Source organism: Mercenaria mercenaria, chromosome 3 (assembly GCF_021730395.1).
Source record: "Mercenaria mercenaria strain notata chromosome 3, MADL_Memer_1, whole genome shotgun sequence".
NCBI lineage: Eukaryota > Metazoa > Mollusca > Bivalvia > Venerida > Veneridae > Mercenaria > Mercenaria mercenaria.
Genome location: NC_069363.1, coordinates 100682238 through 100704006, shown reverse-complemented (window position 1 = coordinate 100704006; position 21769 = coordinate 100682238). Strand labels below are relative to the sequence as shown.

At 37.8% G+C, this 21769-nt stretch overlaps 2 protein-coding genes across 3 annotated transcripts in view; one reads left to right on the top strand and one right to left on the bottom strand.

Annotated features, from left to right (window-relative positions):
• LOC123523730 (something about silencing protein 10-like) overlaps positions 1-21769 on the bottom strand; it is a 107032-nt gene that overhangs the window by 57785 nt on the left and 27478 nt on the right. For both annotated transcript variants that reach the window (XM_053539493.1, XM_053539492.1), the window contains exons 12-14: positions 14218-14305; positions 7998-8110; positions 1691-1769 (exon numbers count right to left, since the gene is read on the bottom strand). In XM_053539493.1, coding sequence (XP_053395468.1) covers positions 1691-1769; positions 7998-8110; positions 14218-14305 — 280 coding nt within the window. The remainder of the gene's footprint in view (positions 1-1690; positions 1770-7997; positions 8111-14217; positions 14306-21769) is intronic.
• Positions 14838-20174, top strand: LOC123523847 (uncharacterized). The gene is made up of 2 exons (XM_053539491.1): positions 14838-15310; positions 17805-20174. The coding sequence occupies exon 2, from the start codon at positions 17806-17808 to the stop codon at positions 19906-19908; it is 2103 nt and encodes a 700-aa protein (XP_053395466.1). The 5' UTR covers positions 14838-15310; position 17805; the 3' UTR covers positions 19909-20174.

The following is a 21769-nucleotide window of genomic DNA, read 5'->3' as shown; positions in this document are numbered from 1 at the left end:
ATGGCAGAGTTATGGACGGGACAGGAAAAAAACTCTGTTGACCTTTGACCCCCAACTGTGACCTTGACCTTTGAGCTAGGGGTCCGGGATTTGCACATGACACGTCGTCTCATCATGGGGAACACTTGTGCTAAGTGATATTAAAATCCCTTAATGAATGTCAGAGTTATGGACCGGACACGAAACAGACCCTGTTCATGCTATGTTAACATTTGACTGCTAAGTGTGACCTTGACCTTTGAACTAGGGGTCTGAAAGTTGTGCATGACACATCGTCTTATTATGAGGTACATTTGTGCCAAGTAATATTAAAATCCCTTCATAGATGGGAGAGTTATGGACCGGACAGGAAAAAAGCCTTGTTGACCTTTGACCTCCAATTGTGACCTTGACCTTTAAGCTAGGGGTCCAGGTTTTGCGCATGACACGTCGTCTCCTCATGGGGAACATTTGTGCCAAGTAATATTAAAATCTCTTCATGGATGGGAGAGTTATGGACCGGACAGGAAAAAAGCCCTGTTGACCTTTGACCTCCAATTGTGACCTTGACCTTTGAGCTAGGGGTCTGGGATTTGTGCATGACACATCCTCTCATCATGGGGAACATTTGTGCCAAGTAATATTAAAATCTCTTCATGGATGGGAGAGTTATGGACCGGACAGGAAAAAAGCCCTGTTAACCTTTGACCTCCAATTGTGACCTTGACCTTTGAGCTAGGGGTCCGGGTTTTGCGCATGACATGTCGTCTCATCATGGGGAACATTTGTGCCCAGTAATATTAAAATCCCTTCATGGATGACAGAGTTATGGACCGGACACGAAATTGCGGACGGACGGACGGACAGACGGACGGACGGACGGAATGACGGAAAAGTGCATTCCTATAGTCCCCGAAACTGGTTTTCAACCAGTAGGGGACTAATAAGATAATATGTAAGCAATTAGCTTTTTTAAAACTAGCTTGTTTCGTTAATGTAGAGTTACTGCCCTTCTTAAACAATGTTATAGTTCTATAACAGTGTTAGTTTATGTAGGCTATGTTCCTCTGATTAACCTGAAGATTTTGTGCTACAGACTAACAATTGAGGCAGTAGCCTAAGTTACATGGCCAGTGCATAGTCTTTGCAAGTACCTCCACACAAGAAATAAGTGTATTTTTGGTGAATGCTTAAGAGTTGCTCAGATTACAGATCAAACTCTATACCAGTGGGCCCGCCTGCTTAGCTCAGTAGGTAAGAGCGTTGATCTACGGATCACGGGGTCGTGAGTTCGATCCTCGGGCGAGGCGTATGTTCTCCGTGACTATTTGATAAACGACATTGTGTCTGAAATCATTAGTCCTCCACCTCTGATTCAAGTGGGGAAGTTGGCAGTTATTTGCGGAGAACAGGTTTGTACTGGTACAGAATCCAGGAACACTGGTTAGGTTAACTGCCCACCGTTACATGACTGAAATACTGTTGAAAAACGGCGTTAAACCCAAAACAAACAAACAAACTATACAAGTGAATTGTTAGCTAAAAACTCTTGACATTGCACTGACTGATTTTCAGCTCAATCTTGAAACTTTACCAATGATAAAAGCTGCATTCTAAGACTGGTCTTAAAATATAGTTTTATAAGCTTTGATCTTTTTTGTGCTTGATGGGCTCAGTTAAACTATAAATAGGTCATAAAGGGAAAACATACCTGGTATGAGATGCCTCTTTTACCATCCTCGTCCAATTCTTCAGCATCATATTCATTGTACTCTGCACCCTCTGCACCACTGTAAACAATCAATTTACACAAATTTATAAACAACTTGTCATACAGTCAAACATGTGCTTAAAACCACCTGACTGTATAGATTAATGACTTTATTTCAGATTAAAACATTTTCAGGAGAATGTCTCCGGTCACTAAGACCACCTGTAAAAAAACAAGAGCTGTCGGAGGACAGCAACGCTCGACTATTCAACAACCTTGTCGCTTGAATGAATACGAGTCGAAAAAGGGGCATAATTTAGTAAAAAAGTAAAATAGGGTTATGGAACCTGCATAGTGCTTATCAGCTCATGACAGTGGACAAGTGTATGAAGTTTCAATCCATTCCCATTAGTGGGTACTGAGATACCAGGTTACATATAAGAATTTAACCCAAAACTCCTAAGTTGAACAAGAGCCATGTCAGACATGGCTAATCCCCCCACCGGGCATATCATAATTGAAGGATGTGGTCCGCATCAGGGGTTTTAAGATGTGGAAGAAAGAATAAGTCAGTAGTGAGGTGGTTTACTGCTAAATTTTATTAATTTTCATGAAGAGTATAGCTATGATGTTTTTCTATATGGCTACTGTAAAAAGAAGGAATGGAAAGCTAACAGGGAACAAGAGTGCCAGAATGTCACAATATATGCCCGTCAAAGCAAATTTCTGTACTCCAGCAGCTGTATTTGCAAATGGAATGTTAATTTTGTGGTTGTTTAGTAATCATTGTAAGTCTTTTGTTTTTTAAAGTCCACAAAAAAACTCCTTACTAGGTAGAGATACCTTATATATAATAAAATTAATAAAATACACCTAAAACTGGAGAGTAACATCTATGCTGTACCACAGAAAAGTGGTCTTGTTTTTTCCCTAGGGTCAATTATAAAAAGGTTACAATATAAGTTATTTATAGTAACAACTAAGGGAAGTTAATCTTTAAAAAAAAAAAAAAAAAAAAAAAAAATAAAAAATTGCAAGTCCACACAAAATCTTTATCAGGAAGAGACTGGTCAAAATACACCTCAAAATTGGATTTAGCATGTTTGTTGTACTACAGAAAAGTGGTCTCGATTTTTCCTACGACTAGTAATGAAAAGTTACAATAAAAGCTATTTAAAGTAACAACAAAGGGAAGTAATTCTAAAGAAGGGAACTGCGCATGACACTTCGTCTCATGATGGTGTATAATTGTGCCAGTTACATCAAAATCCCTCCATGCATGAAGAAGAATGCTTCGGACAAAGTCATTTCTTGTATCTGACCTTTGGCCTCTAAGTGTGACCTTGACCTTAGGCCTAGTGACCTGGATCTTGCGCACGACACTCTGTCTCGTGGTGGTGAACATTTGTACCAAGTTATATCAAAATCCCTCAATGCATGAAGAAGAAATGCTCCGGACAAGGTTTTTATTCTTGTATCCTTTGACCTCTAAGTGTGACCTTGACCTTAGACCTAGGGACCTGGTTCTTGCGTAGGACACTCCGCCTCGTGGTGGTAAACATTTGTGCCAAGATATATCAAAATCCCTCCATGCATGAAGAAGATATGCTCCGGACAAATTTTTTTAAGAAAATATGATAAAGGGGAATAACTCAAAAAATAGGCAAGGTAGAGTTATTGTTCTTGCACATTGCACTTCCTCCCAATGTGTTCTATCAGTGTATGAAGTTTGAAGAAAATCCCTCCAGTACTTTTGGGGTTATGCTCCGGACAAAATTTTTTAAGAAAATAAGATAAAGGGGAATAACTCAAAAAATAGGCAAGGTAGAGTTATTGTTCTTGCACACTGCACTTCCTCCAAATGTGTTCTATCAGTGTATGAAGTTTGAAGAAAATCCCTCCAGTACTTTTGGGGTTATGCTCCGGACAAAATGTTTTAAGAAAATAAGATAAAGGGGAATAACTCAAAAAATAGGCAAGGTAGAGTTATTGTTCTTGCACACTGCACTTCCTCCCAATGTGTTCTATCAGTGTATGAAGTTTGAAGAAAATCCCTCCAGTACTTTTGGAGTTATGCTCCGGACAAAATTTTTTAAGAAAATAAGATAAAGGGGAATAACTCAAAAAATAGGCAAGGTAGAGTTATTGTTCTTGCACACTGCACTTCCTCCCAATGTGTTCTATCAGTGTATGAAGTTTGAAGAAAATCCCTCAAGTACTTTTGGAGTTATGCTCCGGACAAAGATCGTTGCGGACGGACGGACGCACGGACGGAGAGCATTTCTAATATTCCCTTCACCTTTGGTGGGGGGATAAAAAAGGGACATAATTTTGTAAAATGCGAAGTTGAGTTATTGACCCTTTGCACTGCATGTCATATCATGACAGTGAACTAGTGTGTGAAGTTTCAATCCTTTCCCATTAGTGGGTACTGAGATACCAGCTTACATACAAAAACTTAACCAAAAATTTCTATGTTGAAAAAGGGGCATAATTTTGTAAACAAGAAACGCGGCAATGCCACGAAACCAGGTTTTCAACACTTTTCATAAGAATAAACAAGGGTGCAGAATGTCACAATATACGCCCGTCACAGCAAATTTGTTTACACTAGCACCTGTATTTGCAAATGGAATTTTAATTTTCTAGTTGTTTACAATGTTGTTTTTTTTTAGAAATTATTGTAATTCTTTTATTTTTCTAAGTCCACAAAAAAAATCCTTACCAGGTAGAGATACCTTAAAATACACCCAAAATTTGAAAGTAACATCAATGTTGTACCACAGAAAAGTGGTCTTGGTTTTTCCCTACGGTCAATTATAAAAAAGTTACAATGTAAGTTATTTATAGTAACAACTAAGGGAAGTTAATCTTTAAAGAGAAAAAAAAAAAAAAAAAAAAAAAATCGAAAAAAAAAAAATTACAAGTCCACACAAAAATCCTTACCAGGTAGAGATAGCTCAAAATACACCTCAGAATTGGATGTAACATGCATGTTGTACTACAGAAAAGTGGTCTCGATTTTTCCCTACGACTTGTAATGAAAAAGTTACAATATAAGCTATTTATAGTAACAGCAAAGGGAAGTAATTCAAAAGGGGGGACCAGTGCATGACACTCCGTCTCATGATGGTGTACAATTGTGCCAAGTTACATCAAAATCCCTCCATGCATGAAGAAGAAATGCTCCGGACAAAGTCATTCTTGTATCTGACCTTTGACCTTTAAGTGTGACCTTGACCTTAGACCGAGGGACCTGGTTCTTGCGCATGACACTCCGTCTCATGCTTGTGAACATTTGTGCCAAGTTGTATCAAAATCCCTCAATGCATGAAGAAGAAATGCTCCGGACAAAGTTTTCATTCTTGTATCCTTTGACCTCTAAGTGTGACCTTGACCTTACCCCTAGGGACCTGGTTCTTGCGCATGACACTCCGTCTCATGATGGTGAACAATTTTGCCAAGCTACATCAAAGTCTTTCATGCATGAAGAAGATATGCTCCGGACAAAGTTTTCATTCTTGTATCCTTTGACCTCTAAGTGTGACCTTGACCTTAGACCTAGGAACCTGGTTCTTGCGCATGACACTCCCTCTCATTATGGTGAACAACTGTGCCAAGCTACATCAAAATCATTCCATGCATGAAGAAGATATGCTCCGGACAAAGTCATTTGAATTTTTCATTCTTGTATCCTTTGACCTCTAAGTGTGACCTTGACCTTAGACCTAGGGACCTGGTTTTGCGCATGACATCCGTCTCATGATGATGAACAATTGTGCCAACTTTCATCAAAATCCCTCCATACATGAAGAAGATATGCTCCGGACAAAGTCATTCTTGAATTTGACCTTTGACCTCTAAGTGTGACCTTGACCTTAGACCTAGGGACCTGGTTCTTGCGCATGACACTCCGTCTCATGATGGTGAACAACTGTGCCAAGTTTCATCAAAATCCCTCCATGCATGTAGAAGATATGCTCCGGACAAGGTCTCTGGACGCCGCCCGCCCGCCCGCCCATCCGCCCGCCAGGGGCGTTCCCATAATACGTCCCGTTTTTCAAACGGGCGTATAAAAAGTATACTGAATCACAGTGCACCACCTTAAAGCACAACCCTAACCTTAACCCTAAACTAACCCTAACCCTATTTTTAGTAACAATGACCTTGACCTTGATCCCAGAAACCCCAAATCAATCCCAAGCTACAACTTTTTATAAGTTTTCTATACACCAAGTTTCATCATGATAGCTCATTCCTAAGTTAAGTTATTGACCGGAAAACCTTTTTTCTATTTTAAGTAACAGTGACCTTGACCTTGACCCCAGAAACCCCAAAATCAATCCCAGCCTTTGTCTTGATATAAGCTACATACATACCAAGTTTTATTCAAATATCTTTACCGAAACAAAAGTTATTGACCGGAAACCCTTTTTCTATTTTAAGTAACAGTGACCTTGACCTTGACCCGATAAACCCAAAAATCAATCCCAGCCTTTGTCTTGATATAAGCTACATACATACCAAGTTTTATTCAAATATCTTTACCGAAACAAAAGTTATTGACCGGAAACCCTTTTTCTATTTTAAGTAACAGTGACCTTGACCTTGACCCCAGAAACCCCAAAAATCAATCCCAGCCTTTGTCTTGATATAAGCTACATACATACCAAGTTTTATTCAAATATCTTTACCGAAACAAAAGTTATTGACCGGAAACACCAGTTTTAGACGCCGCCGCCCGCCCATCCGCCCGCCCGCCCGCCCGACCAACGACATACCCCAATCTAATAACTCAGGTTAACGAAAACCTGGTTAAAAAGCAAAATAAAGTTATGGGACCTGCTTTGTGCATGTCAGATCATGACAGTGAACAAGTGTGTGAAGTTTCAATCCATTGCCATTAGTGAGTACTGAGATACCAGCTTACATAAAAAACCTTAACCAAAACATTCTAAGTCGAAAAAGGGGCATAATTTTGTAAAAAAGCAAAATAGAGTTATGGAACCTGTGCAATGTAAGTCAGTTTATCACAGTAAATAAGTGTTTGAAGTTTCAATCCATTCCCACAAGTGGTTACTGAGATACCAGCTTACATACAAAACCTTAACCAACAATTTCTAAGTCAAAAAGGGGCATAATTTTGTAAAAAAGCAAAACAGAGTTATGAAACCTGTGCAATGTAAGCCAGTTTATCACAGTGAATAAGTGTGTGAAGTTTCAATCCATTCCCACAAGCGGTTGCTGAGATACCAGCTTACATACAAAAACTTAACCAAATCAGGACGCGGACGCGGATGCGGACGCCGACGCATGGGCGAGTCCAATAGCTCTACTATTCTATGAATAGTCGAGCTAAAAACAGACCACTTCCAGGCTCTCTAAAGTCTTTAAACGATACAGCTGAACCTGCCCTAGAGGTCACCTAGTATTAAGTTAAATAGTAAATCATCGTGAAATAAAGGAATTGACATATTTGTTACTCAGCAGTTTGTTGTAGGATCATTTAATCTACGTGCAAGGTAAATGATTTAACAGGAAACGGGATGAAAGCCGAAGTATCAAGACATTTATAACATCATCATATCCGGTAACTTTCGAAGGGATGGAACAAGAAGTTTTTTAGTGTTTCTAATCTAAACCAGTTCATAACCTGTGTAAATGAGCTTTTGTGTTTTGTGATTTAACCAAAACACAGGTCATTGTACATTTTATGGCTGGTGTAAATCAACTAGTGGTGACCAAACAAATGATTTGTAGGATTCCAGTCTGCACTGTAAGTAGCTTTGTTAATTTACAAAATGTGTTGATTATAGCATGTAAGTAAAGGGTAGTCGGCTGTCTCGAAAATCCATATCAGGCTCAAGCTTCACTCTCGCCTGATATGGATTTCCTCGACAGCGTGTATCCCGTATCCTGTCTCCAACAAGCAGTGTAACTAATAATACTGACTGGACAAAATACAGGGAGGAGCATATTTCAGTACAGGTACATAATTAATATACATTCCTTATGTTACAAGAAATATTTTGCATGGAATGTAAATACTGGTAATTATCTAATCCATCCTGAACTCCATTTTCAGATTTACAAACTCCCACCATTCACCACTCACTGTAATCTTTAAAAAAAGTCTTTCTACATCCTGGTCTCTCTGCAGAATAAGCATTCCCAATGGATGCTTATAATTACCTGCTTTATGTTCCTGTCTTAAAATTCCTTACAGTTAAAAGTTTCATGAAAATAAGAAAGATAATCAAACTCTGTTATATAATATTGCTGGATATTGTACAAAAGTGGACTTTACCTTTCTTCATCCTGCTCCCCCTCCTCGTCAGAATGTTCAGGTCTACCTGCTTTCATCATCTCGTAATACTCCAAAGCTTCCTTCTCATCTTTAGTCTCATATCTCTTCTCATTCTATAAAATATCAATACAGTAAATTTTGTTATGACTTTTTATTGTTTGTTTTATATTGTAAGGTCACAACTGCACATCTAAGGACATATGATAAATTTGTCTGTGGGTGAAGACACCAGGTACCCCATCCATGCAGTATTTCATATGCATTACAGCGCAGAACTATAATACCCTAAATATCCCAACCAGGACTTAATTGAAAGAATTCAAATTTTCAAGATGTACTAAATGAATGAAAGTCGACAACCTTAATAGTTCACTTACTGAGTCACGGGCTACGATTTTATAACTGATTATATTTTACTTAACAAGAGCTTGTAGAACACGAAATGCCCCCCTTGATGCATTCAGTAATTGCACTTGTAAGAAACAGAAATTATTTGCTCACTGTTCTACTGTTCTGGCTCAATGTGACCTTTGACCTATTGACCTCAAAATCAACAGAGGTCATCTGCTGGTCATGATCAACCTCCCTATTAAGTTTCATGATCCTAAAGCCAAGCCTTCTCAAGTTATCGTCCGGAAAGGGTTTAACTGTTCTAGGTCAATGTGACTTTGACCTTTGGCCTACTGACCTCAAAATTTATTTTATAACTAATAATTAAACCTATACCCTAAACAAGAGAGATGACATCATTAATGAGTTATATGCATTTTTTTTCTTATTATGATACAAAGAATGCACATACATGTATAATTACCTATATTATAACGAATAATTAAACCCAGAAATTTCAGTACTAAACAAATTAATCATAAATCTATTATGGTAGTCCATTCACTGCTGAGTTGTAATAGGTAAAGAATGGACAACTTGAATCATTATCCCAATAGTGTCTGCAGACCATAACAAGAGGACAATGATGGTCCTGAATCGCTCACCTCTTCCCACATGACCCAGTTTTGAGTATGACGTCGTTTTTTCTATTATTTGACATAGTGACCTAGTTTTTGAGCTCATGTGACCCAGTTTTGAACTTGACCTAGGTATTATCAAGATAAAAATTCTGACCAATTTTCATGAAGATCCATTGAAAAATATGGTCTCTAGAGTGGTCACAAGGTTTTTCTATTATTTGACCTATTGACCTAGTTTTCGAAGGTACGTGACCCTGTTTTGAATTTTACCTAGATATCATCAAGGTGTACATTCTCACTAATTTTCATGAAGATCTCATGAAAAATATGGCCTCTAGAGAGGTCACAAGGTTTTTCTATTTTTATACCTACTGGCATAGTTTTTGACCGCACGTGACCCAGTTTCGAAACTGACCTAGATATCATCAAGGTGAACATTCAGATCAATTTTCATGAAGATCCATTGAAAAATATGGCCTCTAGAGAGGTCAAAAGATTTTAATAATTTTAGACCTACTGACCTAGTTTTTAAACGCAGTTGACCCAGTTTCAAACTTGACCTAGATATCATCAAGATGAACATTCAGACCAACTTTCATACAGATCCCATGAAAAGTATGGCCTCTAGAGAGGTCACAAGGTTTTTTTTATTATTTGACCTACTGACCTAGTTTTTTAAGGCACGTGACCCAGTTTCAAACTTGACCTAGATATCAAGGTGAACATTCTGACCAATTTTTATGGAGATCCATTCACAAGTATGGCATCTAGAAAGGTTACAAGGTTTTTCTATTTTTAGACCTACTGACGTAGTTTTTGACCGCACATGACCCTGTTTCGAACTTGACCTAGATATCATCAAGATGAACATTCAGACCAATTTTCATACAGATCCCATGAAAAATATGGCCTTTAGAGAGGTCACAAGGTTTTTCTATTATTTGACCTCCTGACCTAGTTTTTGATGGGACGTGACCCACTTTCAAACTTGACCTAGATATCATCAAGGTGAACATTCAGACCAACTTTCATACAGATCCCATGAAAAATATGGCCTCTAGAGAGGTCACAAGGTTTTTCTATTATTTGACCTACTGACCTAGTTTTTGACTGCACGTGACCCACTTTCGAACTTGACCTAGATATCATCAAGGTGAACATTCTGACCAATTTTCATGAAGATCTTGTGAAATGTATGGCATCTAGAGAGGTCACAAGGTTTTTCTATTTATAGACCTACTGACCTAGTTTTTGACCGCACGTGACCCAGTTTCGAACTTGACCTAGATATCATCAAGATGAACATTCAGACCAACTTTCATACAGATCCCATGAAAAATATGGCCTTTAGAGAGGTCACAAGGTTTTTCTATTATTTGACCTACTGACCTAGTTTTTGAAGGCACGTGACCCAGTTTCGAAACTTACCTAGATATCATCAAGGTGAATGTTCTGACTAATTTTCATGAAGATCTTGTGAAATATATGGCCTCTAGAGAGGTCACAAGGTTTTTCTATTTTTAGACCTACTGACCTAGTTTTTTAAGGCACGTGACCCAGTTTCGAACTTGACCTAGATATCATCAAGATGAACATTCTGATCAATTTTCATGAAGATCTTGTGAAATATATGGCCTCTAGAGAGGTCACAAGGTTTTTCTATTTTTAGACCTACTGACCTAGTTTTTGACAGCACGTGACCCAGTTTCGAACTTGACCTAGATATCACAAGATGAACATTCTGATCAACTTTCATAACGATCCCATGAAAAATGTGACCTCTAGAGTGGTCACAAGCAAAAGTTTATGGACGGACGGACGATGGACACCGCGCGATCACAATTGCTCACCTTGTCACTTTGTGACAGGTGAGCTAAAAAACCAATTAACTACTTGGAGGGCCATAAAATTATATTAGAAATCAAAACAAACAAAGGGCCATAACTCATTAAAAGTTGTTGAACCAGTATGATTTTCAGGGGGACATAACTAGGGTACCAATACATCATTCTGACAAAGTTTGATGAAGATCCGCCCAATAATTTCTGAGGAGATGTAATAATGAGAAATTATTAACTGATGGACGGACGGACCACAGACGCAGAGTGATTTGATCTGATGATAGTGGGCTAAAAATCACAAGAAATACCACCTAATATACACCAAATAGCAAGAAATGGTACCCAAACACACTGTTCACACTGCATTAAAATGAAAGGAAACTCTTATTTTCTTAGAAAAACAACAACAACAAAAAAAAAACAAGAGGGCCATGAAGGCCCTGTATCGCTCTCCTGACCTATTGGCCTAAAGATCATCAAGATTAACATTCTGAACAAGTTTCATTAAGATATGGTCATAACTGTGGCCTCTAAAGTGTTAACTAGCTATTCATTTGATTTGACCCCATGACCTAGTTTTTGACCGGACATGACCCAGATTCAAACCTGACCTGAAGATCATCAAGTTTAACATTCTGACTAAGTTTCATGAAGATACAGTCATAAATGTGGCCTCCAGAATGTTAACAAGCTTTTCCTTTGAGTTGACCTAGTGACCTAGTTTTTGACCCACATTTAAACTTGACCTAAGGATCATCAAGATTAACATTCTGACCAAGTTTCATTAAGATATGGTCATAAATGTGGCCTCTAAAATGTTAACTAGCTTTTCCTTTGATTTGACCCCGATGCCCTAGTTTTTGACCCGACATGACCCAGATTCAAACTTGTCCTAAAGATCATCAAGTTTAACATTCTGACTAAGTTTCATGAAGATACAGTCATAAATATGACCTCTAGTGTGTTAACAAGCTTTTCCTTTGATTTGACCCAGTGACCTAGTTTTTGACCCCACCTCATCCATATTTAAACTTGAGCTATAGATCATCAAGATTAACATTTTGACTAAGTTTCATTAAGATATGGTCATAAATGTGGCCTTTACAGTGTAAACTAGCTTTTCCTTTGATTTGACCGGGTGACCTAGTTTTTAATCCTACATGAACCAGATTCAAACTGGACCTAAAGATCATCAATATTAACATTCTGACCAAGTTTCATGAAGATACAGTCTTAAAAGTGGCCTCTACAGTGTTAACAAGCTTTTCCTTTGACTTGACCTGATGACCTAGTTTTTGACCCCAGATGACCCAATATCAAAGTCGTCCAAGATTTTATTAAGGGTAACATTCTGACCAAGTTTTATTAAGATTGGGCCAAAATTGTGACCTCTAGAGTGTTAACAAGCTTTTCCTTTGATTTCACCTAGTTTTTGACCCCAAATAACTCAATATCGAATTCGTCCAAGATTTTATTGAGGGTAACATTCTGACCAAGTTTCATTAAGATTGGGCCAAAATTGTGACCTCTAGAGTGTTAACAAGCTTTTCCTTTGATATGACCTGGTGACCTAGTTTTTGACCCCAGATGACCCAATATTGAACTCGTCCAAGTCTTTATTGAGGGTAACATTCTGACCAACTTTCATTAAGATTGGGCCAAAATTGTGACCTCTAAGAGTGTTAACAAGCTTTTACTTTGATTTGACCTGGTGACCTAGTTGACCCAATATCGAACTCGTCCAAGATTTTATTGAGGGTAACATTCTGACCAAGTTTCATTAAGATTGGGCCAAAAATGTAACCTCTAGAGTGTTAACAGTCAAATTGTTGACGATGGACGGACAATGACGGACACAGGGCGATCACAAAAGCTCACCTTTGAGCACTTTGTGCTCAGGTGAGCTAAAAACAACAAAGAACAAACAAACAAAAAAACAACAACACAGAAATATGAAGTTTAGCACCTTTAAATCCAATAGAGAAAACTTATTGCTGCAGGATGAATTCACAAGCAAACTTTTACAGACAGAAAATCAACACTTTTGAAGCAAACAAGAGGGCAACGAAGGCCCTGTATCACTCACCTTACCTAGGAATCATCAAGATTAACGTTCTGACCAAATTTCATTAAGATATGGTCATAAATTTGGCAACTAGAGTGTTAACTACATTTTTCTTTGATTTGACCTGGTGACCTAGTTTTTGACCCTACATGACCCAGAATCAAACTGGACCTTGAGATCATCAAAATTAAAATTCTGACCAAGTTTCATAAAGATACAGTTTTAAATGTGGCCTCTAGAGTGTTAAAAAGCTTTTTTTTAATTTGACCTGTTGACTTAGTTTTTTGACCCCAGATGACCCAATATCAAACTCGTCCAAGATTTTATTGAGGGTAAATTCTGACCAAGTTTCATTAAGATTGGGCCAAATTGTGACCTCTAGAGTGTTAACTAGCTTTTCCTTTGATTTGACTGGGTGACCTAGTTTTTGACCCCGGTGACCTAGTTTTTGACCCCACATGTCCCAGATTCGAACTTGACCTAAAGATCATCAAGATTAACATTCTGACTAAGTTTCATGAAGATACAGTCATAAATGTGCCCTCTAGAGTGTTAACAAGCTTTTCCTTTGATTTGACCTAGTGACCTAGATTTTGACCCCATCTGACCCAGATTTAAACTGGACCTATATATCATCAAGATTAACATTCTGACCAAGTTTCATTAAGATATGGTCATAAATGTGGCCTCTAGAGTGTTAACTAACTCTTTCTTTGAATTGACCTGGTGACCTAGTTTTGGATCCTACATGACCCAGATTCAAACTGGACCTTGAGTTCATCAAGATTCGAACTTGACCTAAAGATAATCAAGATTAATATTCTGACCAAATTTCATGAAGATACAGTCAAAAATTGTGGCCTCTACAGTGTTCACAAGCTTTTCCTTTGATTTGACCTGGTGACCTAGTTTTGATCTCAGATGACCCAATATCAAACTTGTCCAAGATTTTATTGAGGGTAACATTCTGACCAAGTTTCATTAAGATTGGGCCAAAATTGTGACCTCTAGCGTGTCAACAAGCTTTTCCTTTGATTTGACCTGGTGACCTAGTTTTTGACACTGGCTGAGGCAATATCGAACTTGTCCAAGATTTTATTGAGGGTAACATCCTGACCAAGTTTCATGAAGATTGGGCCAAAATTGTGACCTCTAGAGTGTTAACAGTCAAACTGTTGATGACGACAGACGGACAGACGACGACGGACACAGGACGATCACAAAAGCTCACCTTGAGCACTTTGTGCTCAGGTGAGCTAAAAATAAGCAGCATAGGTGTTTCCAATGACATCATTTTCAATCTTCTATTTGAAAAAGTAATACCTTTTAATCTTGTTTAATACCTTTTTATCTTGTTTCCCATCTTCTGAAACTGAGACCAGCTCTATCCCTTTCTTTGTGTGTATCTTTTTATCCTTCTTTTCTTTTCTCCTGTAAAAGGAATAAGAGGTCTAAATGGGCCTAAGTTGTTCACCTGAAGAAAACCTTAACCATCTGACTTTGCTTCAAACTAGGTTTGGTGAAAACCCTTTAAGTTGTTCATTAAAACAACACTTATTTATGTTAAGGTTTTTCTATATTTTCACTCAACAAAAATGCATAACCATCAGAAGAAATCATTAAAAGGTACTTCTAGTTAAACTTTTGTGGCCTCTTAAAGGACCCAAGTTCCCCCATACGAACAAATTACATAAGACCTTATAATGATATTACTGACCAAGTTTGATGAAGATCCATCAAGCAGTTCATGAGAAGATGTACTTTAAAGGTATTTCTATTTTAAGTTCTACTTGCCCCTAAAAGTGGCCAAGTGCACCCCACCACCACCACCCCACTTCCCCCTAACATGGTAAATGACCTTATAATGATGCTCCAGACAAGGTTTGATGAAGACACTACAATCAGTTCAAGAGAAGAACTCATTTAAAAGCATTTCTATTTGTTACTCTAGCAGGCTCTAAATGGGGCCAAGTGCCCCTCAACTGAATAAATTTTGAGAGGATCTTATAATGCTGTTACAGGCCATGTTTAATAAAAATCCATCAAGTGGTTCATTAGAAAATGTTGTTTAAATGTATTTCTAATTTTAGCTGTTGCAGCCCTTAAAAGGGTCCAGTGCTCCCATCTGAACAAAACTGGGAGAGGACCATATAATGATGCTAAAGATCCATCAAGCAGTTCAAGAGACAGTGCGATTTAATATGCCCATCTTTGGGGTATAAATCTTTCAATGAGTTATTCTTTTACAAAGGTAAGTAACAAGTGACTCACTAAACCTGATTCATTGTTCGAGTTATCCTTCTGTTAAAACAGAAAGAGGAAGTGAAAATCAAACATTCCATAAAACTATAAATATAGACATTATCTAATCAGTCTAGAAATCAAAGAATTTGAAGAAATTTAATTACAGATTTGCTGACTTCATACCAAACAAAGGTATATATTAATCAGTCAGGGGTGTAACTGTTTCAAGTTATCGCAGTTTATAACCCATTTGCGTTATTGCTTATATTTGCATAACTTGTTTCAGTTATCATAAAATATTAACAAAGCCCTCCCATGCCAATTCCTCATTTTGAATATGACTAATGCAATTATTTCCTGAATCCTTGAACTCTTATCTTTGTAGCTATGCAGTAAATTTTTTATGCAAGGCTGATAAAGTTTTATGCAAAAGGTTTAAAGCTATAAAACTCTTAGCATCCCATTATGCTTAGTGATGTTCCGATTGTCGATCATTTGATGAGCCAAAGCCGCCGACATCGATTATGAACTTGCATAATCGATTATTTAACGCCTATTCGGGAGTAACGCTTCTTTTTGGTGGTATTTCCTCTTTGGGTTCATTTCTTTTCCCCTCTTCAAAATGGAGGCAAATACTGCGATTAAAATGCAATAAAAGCTATATTTCCCTACACAGGGAAGACTATATCACCAGTGTTGAAATAGTTTGGATTCTACAATATATTTGAAGGTGCAGCAGTGAAAACAAGAGCTGTCTCCATAGGATGACACATGCCCCCAATGGCACTTTGAATGAATAGTTATGGCCAATGTTAGAGTTTAGGACCTTTGACCTATGGAGCTGGGTCTTGCGCGCGACACGTCGTCTTACTGTGTCACACATTCATGCATAGTTATTTTAAAATCCATGCATGAATGACAAAGATATGGACCAGACACGCCCATCAATGCACTATCATGAAAAATGACCTTTAACGTCTAAGTGTGACCTTGACCTTTGAGTTACGGACCTGGGTCTTGTGTGTGACACATCGTCTTACTGTGGTACACATTCATGCCAAGTTATTTGAAAATCCATCCATCGATGACAAAGATATGGACCGGACACGCCCATCAATGCACTATCCTTTAATGTCTAAGTGTGACCTTGACCTTTGAGCTACAGACCTGGGTCTTGCACGCGACACGTCGTCTTACTGTGGTACACATTCATGCCAAGTTATTTGTAAATCTATCCATCGATGACAAAGATATGGACCGGACACGCCCATCAATGCACTATCCTTTAATGTCTAAGTGTGACCTTGACCTTTGAGCTATGGACCTGGGTCTTGTGCGCGACATGTCGTCTTACTGTGGTACACATTCATGCCAAGTTATTTGAAAATCCATTCATCGATGACAAAGATATGGACCGGACATGCCCATCAATGCACTATCCTTTAATGTCTAAGTGTGACCTTGACCTTTGAGTTATGGACCTGGGTCTTGCGCGACACGTCGTCTTACTGTGGTACACATTCATGCCAAGTTATTTGAAAATCCATCCATCGATGACAAAGATATGGACCGGACACGAAAATTGCGGACAGACCGACAGACCGACAGACAGACGGTTCAAAAACTATATGCCTCCCTTCGGGGGCATAAAAAATGTGGAGTGGTGTTTGCCGATTATGCCGTAAAGATGGCAAATAATGGTACCCCACCCGCTTTCGTAATATGGGTTTATTTACTACGTAATTTCAATCAGCATGGTGCTTCTAAAGTTTTTAATATACAGCTGCAGATGTGTTATTTTATTAACAAGAAGTAGTTATCATTTGAAACAGAAAATTAGAAATAAAAAAATATAGGGCAGGGCATTGTAATTTGACTCAATATTAAATTGTACAAATAGGTACAAAAAATAGCATTTTTAGGGGTTTTAGGTCTATCAGCATTGTCAGTTTCTCAGGGACTCCTAATAGTCCCACAGACATTTGGGTGTAAATCATAAAAAATATGCCACATTATACCTCAGTAAATAAAATATACTTTTTAATTAGACACATTGATGTCTGCAAACAAGGGCTAAACCTCACACATAAATTACATCACTCCTGCTTAGTTGCTAATACAGCTAGTAATGGTTAGTAAGTTTCAGTAGGTAACAGTGTTAAAGTCCGATCATTTTCCGATTAATCGGTCGGAAGGCCTTTCGATTATATCCTATTATGTCCGATTATCATCACTAATTATGCTTATCAGGTCATGATCAGACTAAAAGAGAATTTGATTAATCACAGATTGCTACTTATTTCACTGTATAGGTCACTTTGTGAGAACAGCAAAAAGACTTTTTTTGAATAACTAACCTGAGTTAACTTATATTTTATAACTAATACAGGTTATAAACTGCTTGAAAAAATAACTGAAATAGGTTACATAACTTAAAACAGTTACACCCCTGACTGTTAATGAAATTTACTTTAAAATACAAATGTGAACTTTCGGACATTTTTGTTAGAATATTGAATTATAAGCCTGATTTCACAATTATTGTATTCAAAAATGGCAGAATTTTCACCTGATGAAATAAACAATAAAATACAAGAATAATTAAAGTATCTGATAGAAAATCATGCATATGATGGGCAGGAATCAGTCTACAAAGTAATCAAACTGTATTATCTTTTTTTATCAGAATGTTTCAACAACCGGGTTATATGGAGAATGTGTCACTGAGACTATCAGAGGTTCTTGCTGATACAGGAGTGGATGAGAGGATTGTTCAGAAAAGAAGAAGAACATGGCTGCTTAGGGAATCTATGTTAACAATATCAATACAACTACGGGATGGGAATGCTTCAGAATACTTCTTAGGCAGTCAGAGTGAGGGAACCACTACACTTGGACTAGACTCAGACTTTGACCGACTTATCTGTATTAATGACATTAACGTGATACAGGACTGGGCTGACTGGGAACCTGGTAAACCAAATTACTTGATGATCCAGGATGAGACTGTATCATCTGGTTACTGTCTGCTACAACGACTGAGAGATGATGCTCCTCTTCCTGCCAATAATGTACATAATAAAAACCATTTAAGAGACAGAACAGGAAGAATATTGCTAAAGAACAAAATCATGTCAGCAATAGGAGATGATGTTATTGAGGGAGGAGTAAGACATGGTCCAGCATATGCACAACAAGGACAACCTGGGTTTAAGGATATTGACACTGTTGTTAGTTTACCCTGTAAATCATGGGCTCTACAAGCTAGACAATGGTTAGACCAGCAAGGTGTAGGTCAGTGGCCTTCAGATCACACAAAGAGATATTGTAGCAGTACTGGATGTTCAGTTGTTGGTGTTGGAAGGAGTGAAAATGAAGAGTTTGAATGGAGAATATCAACATCTCTAGCAGAAAGGTGTTTAATGTTTAATCTCAATATTACACAGATTCGGTGTTATGTCTTGATGAAGATGATATTAAAAACCTACATCAAGCCACACTTTGAAGACACTATTTCAAGTTTCATGTGTAAAACAGTACTGTTTCACTGTATTGCTAATACACATTCTTATGTCTGGAGAGAAAATAACTTACTTGTTTGTCTATCATTGTGTTTATTTGTCCTGTGCAACTGTATTCTGAATGAAAATTGTCCTCATTTTATCATACCTGGAAACAATTTGATGAGAGGACATATTTCTCATGAATCTAAACCTTACATGCTTGAAATACTGCAGTATATTATAAACAGCAAAGGGAGAGCATTACTGGAGATTGAATGTGATGATCTTGGTACAAGGCTTCAGCTGAAGATGAGTAATTTGCTCTTTGAGTTTGATATCAAAGAGAGTGACATTATTTCAGGGCAGTTATTAGAATTAACTGCATGGTTTATTGATGAGATCATGCTGAACTGTCTGACTTTAATTACAAACAGTAGCTATAAAGAAGCTATACAAACATTGCTGAAATATATTTTCAAAGTAGTCATTATTTCTAATCAATGCCAAAGATTGGACAAAACAGCTTGCAGCCTTCTGGCATCACATTTCTGTACAACCCTGGGATCTATCCTTGCATCCCTGAACATTCAACAGTACAATGCTATATCGGCAGAAGCTCTCACCTGGATCTCACTGGGTCTGAACACAGATGTTGCATCTAGTAAATTGAAGCTTGCATCCATGTTTTACTGTGTAGGGGATGCTCAAAGAACAGAAATTGTTCTCAGAGATATTGAAGGAAACTATGATCTAAACATTGTTGAACCTATCTGTAGGTGTTATGAATTTATCCATCAACCTTCAAGAAAAGGATTCAATGCAATATGTGACAATCATAATGAAGAAGCTATACAGCACACTACAGCCTTCTGTGTCAAATTTCTGCCATGTGAAATTAACTGTGTTCCACATGAACTAAGACATGAAATGTTTAGATCTACACAAGAGAACCTGCCTTTAAGAGGTAGGCATGATAAGCCGATGAACTTTGTGGTGGTAGATTCTCTCCCTTACCTCTACTTTTTACAATACAAGGCCTACAGCAATCTTGGGAGACAGGAAGATAAACAAAGAACTCTTTCCAACCTTGTGAGAACCATTGACCAGGAACCAAACCTTGCACACAGGGAAACAGCTTTGAATCTACTGGGACAGTGTATGGAACAAGAGGATCGAGCTAGAGATGCTTTACATTGTTATTTATTGTCCCTAAATCAAAGGGAGAGAAACAATGCTGCCACATTCCATATCTATAGACTGCTGTCTATTTTGGGCAATGGCCATTAGTTTAAAAAGAACAAACAACTTGTTTGACAAGTAATTGGAGAATATCAATACATTGCAATATTTAAGTATACTTGTACAAGTGATGTATCCAACAGTTTTAATGAAATGACTGTGACTCACTGTGTGATAAAATGAAATCGAACACATTTCTGTTAAAAAAAAAAAAAGACCAATACTGTATCACCATCAAATTCATTTAGAAAGACTGAACTGTATATAAAATTTTGCTTGAAAGTTTGTTTTTGATTAATTACAACTGGCAAATATCTGTAATTATTTTATCTACTGCTGACTTCATTTAACAAGAGGGTAACTGACCCTAAAGTGCTTACCTGTGCACAAGGCTTCAAGTGTGTTTGTGTAAGTACAAAAGCCTATAGTCAGTACATGTCTGACAAAGGGGCGTGGCCATTTTTTTTACCTTAGGGCAATAGTTTGGACGAGTATGGTATACATAAAGGGAAAAGTGACCATGCCCCCTACCAGCCATGTTTTTTGACTGAATAATTTGAACAATCTTGGTAGAGGGTCACACAAGAACCATTTGTGTAAAATTATTTTCAAATCTGGCCAGCAGTTTCATACATGAAGATTTTTAAAGTTTCCACTATATACATATAGGGAAAAGTGACCATGTCCTCTGGTGGCCATGTTGTTGACAAATGAAAATAATTTGAACAATCTTGGTAGAGGGTCACATAAGAACCATTTGTGTAAAATTATTCTAAAATCGGGCCTGCAGTTTCACACAAGAATTTTAAAGTTTCCATTATATCCATATAGGGAAAAGTGACCACGTCTTCTGACGGCCATGTTTTTTTTGACGAATCAGATTAATCGAAACCAATCTTAGTAGAGAGTCCAACAAGAATCATTTGTGTAAAATTATTCTAAAATCAAGCCAGCAGTTTCACACAAGAAGATTTTTAAAGTTTCCTCTATATACGTATAGGCTAATTTCACGACACACTCTTGGGTTGAGTCCAACTCTATAATCGATAACCAACTTGAACAGTTAGTTCACCATTCGTACCTTCTTTGTTGAAGAGCTGAACTACTCAAACTCCGCTATGAGGCAGGGTTTAATGGTTCCTGGCTTTTCATCACAGGGCTCAATGTGCAGGGGAAAAGCAGTTTTACATATTTCCAGGGCCAAATTTCTGATTGGTCAGTTACTTTACAGGTGGGAGGAAGTATCATTAACACAACAGCCTACCCTTCCCTAGAGCTCTGACGTGAACTTAGCCATAGGGAAAAGTGACCACGCCCTCTGGCAGCCATGTTTTTTGAAGAATCAGAATAATTTGAACAATTTTGGTAGAGGGTCACACAAGGACCACTTGTGTAAAATTATTTCAAAATTGGGTCAGCAGTTTCACACTAGAAGATTTTTAAAGTTTCCACTATATACATATAGGGGAAAGTGACCACACCCTCTGATGGCCAATGTTTTTTGACAAAACGGATTAATTTGAACAATCTTGGTAGAGGGTGACATAAGGACCATTTTTGTGAAATTGTTTTAAAATTGGACTATCGGTTAAGGAGGAGATGTCGTTTGAAGATTTTTAGCTCTGACCACCCCTATGTGCAAGCAAGCTGAACCGTTTGAACAATTTTGATAGAGGACCATTCAAGGAACATCCATGCCAAGTTTCATCAAAATCCATTCAGTGGTTATGGAAGAGATGTCTTTTAAACACAATTGTTGACGATGGACGGACGCACGCACGCAGGCACCGCGGACACAGCGTGATCAGGTGAGTTAACAAGAGGGCCATAATGGCCCTATATCGCTCACCTGAGTACCATTACTCAAAATGATATGATCAAGTTTTGACATAGAGCACATAGGCATACA

What these genes read in the sequence shown, in the direction of transcription:
- LOC123523847 (XM_053539491.1), top strand. Translation starts at nt 17,806, where the DNA reads ATGTTTCAACAACCGGGTTATATGGAGAATGTGTCACTGAGACTATCA.